Source organism: Plasmopara halstedii (assembly GCF_900000015.1).
Source record: "Plasmopara halstedii genome assembly, contig: Scaffold_3073, whole genome shotgun sequence".
Taxonomy (NCBI): domain Eukaryota; phylum Oomycota; class Peronosporomycetes; order Peronosporales; family Peronosporaceae; genus Plasmopara; species Plasmopara halstedii.
The window spans coordinates 327,330-331,571 of NW_020189977.1; the positions used below are offsets into that span (position 1 = coordinate 327,330).

At 41.1% G+C, this 4,242-nt stretch overlaps 2 protein-coding genes across 2 annotated transcripts in view; one reads left to right on the forward strand and one right to left on the reverse strand.

Moving 5' to 3' along the window:
• Nucleotides 1–721: 721 nt before the first annotated feature.
• On the forward strand, nt 722–1,979 carry PHALS_07248 (C2 domain; the record flags this gene model as incomplete). The annotated part of the gene is made up of 3 exons (XM_024720680.1): nt 722–802; nt 861–1,199; nt 1,254–1,979. 3 exons carry the CDS (start codon nt 722–724, stop codon nt 1,977–1,979), a joined length of 1,146 nt encoding a protein of 381 aa, XP_024585854.1.
• Nucleotides 1,980–4,175: 2,196 nt separating this feature from the next.
• PHALS_07249 (FOG: Ankyrin repeat) overlaps nt 4,176–4,242 on the reverse strand; it is a gene marked incomplete at both ends in the record, with an annotated part of 3,510 nt that continues 3,443 nt past the window's right edge. Inside the window, one exon of the mRNA XM_024720681.1 lies at nt 4,176–4,198. Within this exon, the coding sequence (XP_024585855.1) occupies nt 4,176–4,198 (23 nt within the window). The remainder of the gene's footprint in view (nt 4,199–4,242) is intronic.

Below are 4,242 nucleotides of genomic sequence, written 5' to 3' on the forward strand. Positions count from 1 at the left end.
TCTTGGTTCTATTTGCGGCAAAGCCGCCTATATCTAAGTCTGTAGGCTTTATTAAATGTATAACCACTGGCTGTTCCAGCCACTTACTGGCTTGTTGATTGAGTGTAGGCACGCCATTGTGTGGGCTCACCATCTGGTGTAACCCACACCTTTGCGTGATCCCACCATCTTGTGTGACCCACGCCCTTCATACCTGGGCACGTGAAACCTCGTTCCAGAATTGGCGTTGAGGTTTTTGAGTGCCGCATAGATCTTTTGTCACTCGAAGTTTGGATGTCCCAATAAATGATCTTGATCCAAAACAGAAGCCATACAAAAGCAGTTTAAATCTCAACAGATAACCTCGTGAACTCGGCACCTATAGTGTGGCGGCAGGGCTCTACCGAGATAACTTGCTAAGCTTATGATCTTTACAGATTGTGAGTTGTAAAAGATTTTAGTCAAAAGTTTAGCAAACTGGTGTTAGATTATGCCTATTGCGCAAGTTGCAATTGAATTTTATTTGGAATACTTCTTTCGACCGATTACCGGATCAGGTTTTTGTGATTTTCGTTAGACCCTTCTTTGTTTGACCGATCCACGCATTAGATTCTGGATTTATCATATGGTGGTACTATTGCGATTTGTCTAATGTTGCCCCCAATGATATTCGTGCTTAGTAAAAACACATCTCCCACGATAAAATTGGTGACTTATTCCCCACTACAAGCTGCCACACACCATGATGTCTGCTTTGTCCTCGGTGCATGACATGTCTGCCGGCGTTCTGTTCAATGTGAATCTCAATATTGTGGCTGCCAAGGTCCGTTAGCTTTGTCTTGCTATATCTTTTGACGTATAACTGTACACATGTATATAAGGGTATTAATTCTGGTGAGCACTTTGGGCTGGCGGCAATTTTTAGAGGCGAGCTCTCCTCGAGCGATGCATATACCCTGATTGAAATAAATGGCAAGCCGATGGCCTGGACACATCCAGCTTTCGACACTGTCAACCCCAAGTGGGACGAAAACTTTTACTTTCAGAACGTCCCAAAAGACTCGACATTCAAACTTAATTTACTCGATACTGACATTTATGGGGACGACGAACTTGGAGAAGCACAATTTGACACTAGAATTATATTCTGTGACAAAAGGACGGCGCTTGAGCTACCAATCACGCACAATGATCGCAAGGCTGGCATCATCAGCATTAAGGTTGGTCTTTGTTTCAAATATATAAGATATATATTAACATGAGATTCTTTTTAGGTCACTTGCCACCAGCTAAATGATACTGATATTGACGCAGTAATAGAGGAAGTCGGCCCCGTCCGCTATTCTGTACACTCAAGCCATTCTGTGGGCTTACTTAACATGTTAACATCTGATGACGAGAACTTAAAGTCTTTGGCTTACATTGTCCAGCTTCACAACATCCCATGCATCATGCCAGTCGACAATGAATGGAACAAGAAATATAAAAAAGCTCAGCATATTTTTTCACCGGATCATCCAGAAGGAATAGTGTTTCGTAATTTAGTCAAGACGCAACACGCCATGGTCTACGAGCATGAACGAGATAGCACGAAGTACGGCTTTCTCAAAACTCCTGCAGACTTTTTTGCGCTCATTCACAACGGATTACGTGACGACAGGCCTGTGCTCTTCACGTACGTAATAACGTCAAAGGGCTGGTTCTTTTCTGAGACGGGCGCTGGGTTTTTTAAAGACATGCAATCAAAGCACATGGTGCATTCGAATGCCGCCGATTCGGTGAAGTATGCCGGAGAGTTTCGAGTTGAGATCTCGAAAAATGGCTTGCACAAGCTGGTGCTTGATAACAATAGTGGCACTTATACTCCTCGCAAAGATGGATTGCCGCAGTTAAAAAAACTAATTGAGAACAATTTTCCAGGCATCAGATGCGAAACATTGGACAGCAAAGATGAAAAGTCGATCTCGAGGCGTAAGGAAATACTTGACACATGGGAATAAATAGCGAAATTAACTCATGTAAATATAAACGAGCAGATGGATTTTTTGTTATTCATGTTAAGGTTACGTGAAATGAAGCTGCCAAAATTTAAACAATTGGCTCAGCAGATGATAGTTTTCGCTAGACAACGAAAGTAAATAACATGCTCTCTACATTGCCGAAAGCTGCGAGTAGTAATGGCGTGTTACAGCAGCCGAGAGATGGTCAACTTGTTGTAGAAGACGGTTTGCGTTCAAGCCACGTGCTGACCGTTCAATTTGACCACAAACTAAGCTTGGCTAAGACTTTATTTCATCGTGATAAACAACGCTAGCAATTACATTTCAATAAGATATTCAACAGTGAATGCGTGATGATAATTAACGTTAGTCGGATCATTTGAGTTTACGTCGACGACAGCATTTAAAGGACGCATGCAACTGCATCATAAGATTCATTATGATAACGAACTCATGCTTTTTTATACATGCATCCATTGAGCTACAAGCGTTTAAATATCGTGATCATGTACATGACACTTCGATACTGTGGTCACATGTTCAAAAAAATTGAAGATCTTTACGTGCAATTGTCTAGGCATAGCGTGTTCACAATATCTACATGCATGTCACCAAATTTGCTATTTTGAGCGCGCTTCGCACTCGTAACTCCGCACTTAACAGTAATATGTAGCGATAAATAAAAATCAAGACTAGAGAACCATCCACCCATCTTCCAACCGTCCAAAGCGAATAATTGCATTACGCGGAATAGTAACTAATTCTTGTGGAGCAATTTGTGCTGAACACGTACACAAGGCGACAAATTCGGACAAGCGAGAGCTAACACTGATTTATGAACACAGAGATAAGCCTTGCTTAATAAATAACGGCAAATAAACTGACAAATACCACAAGTTTTGGTTTTTGCTTTACGAATCATTATATATAAAATAGTTATTAGTCTCTTCAAATCTTTGAAAAAGTTCTTCACCAAAGCTGAAAAAAAACTAATGAATTTTCACAATTTTATTTGCACTTTAACATCGGATGTACTTCCGTACAATTGAGTTATGAAGAAGCAGTTTACCTATGTAATCGACCGGCAAAATGTAGGGCCTTGTCACCTTATATTTGAGGCTTACAACATGGGTGTAATCATCGGCCACAAGCGATGATTTTACTTCTGACTCGGGAAATAAGCTTATACGTACTATTTTGATCATATCCTAGACAATGCAATATGATGTTTTAAGTATCAACGATAATTATTCTGATATCAAGAAATCAGCAATTATAACTACTTAAGGGTCAATATTGCACTTCAAAAATAGACATTGGGGAATGAGTATAGACATACTGACTATATCGATACCTCACCAAGCTACTTTTCACAAAGGACCAAAGAGTCCGCATTGACAGCGCACAGAGGCTGAGTTCGTACGCTTAGCCCAAGACCGATAGCCATTAAAGCAAATGAGTCTTTAATTTGCTCTGCCATCCAAAGAGAGTTAATTATGTATGATTTTTCTATCTAGACAAATACTCGTTCTTAGGCCAAAGGAAGCCAACGGCGATCAAGAGACTGCAAATTGATAACACTGAGATTGTGAATAAATGTCTTTCGAAGGCAGCAATAGCTATCATTGCCATGATGTAACGGGGTTACACATACCATGGTAACAGGGGTGTGTGTGTCACACAAGATGGGCATGGTGTGACCACACCCAAACAAAAATACGGTGCGGGGCTAGATAGCCGGTAGTTATACATGTATTTAGATTAAACTATATATATTAAGGAAAATCTATACATTTAAAATCAGGCGGTTTAGCCGCAAATTAAATAAATAAAAATCAGTTTTGAATTGAAACGGAAGAGTTAATTAGCCTTGAATTAAGGTTGTAATTACTCTTGGAGTAAGCGGATTGCGATCCCCTAAACTCGTACTTGTTCTAAGTTTAAAACGATAGGTCGGTGACCTAACGTACGCTCCTCTATTACGGCAGCCATGCTGCACTTGGTGGCACTTGTAGTCAATCTACACCTGAATCGTTACGACTGATCCTCAGTGGAGATGGAACAATTTTCCTCTTTGCTACAGGGCATGCAGGACGGGCTTAACAAGCTGATGTCGTTTATGGACTCTGAGAGCGCGCAACACCTTGCAACGCAAGGCCCCAAGGCAATCGGTGCGCGTCTAGAGGCGTTATCATACTACGTATACGCTGCTAGAGCACCTGCAGCAGAAGATGTCTGCATCATTTGCGTCTATGACGCCACC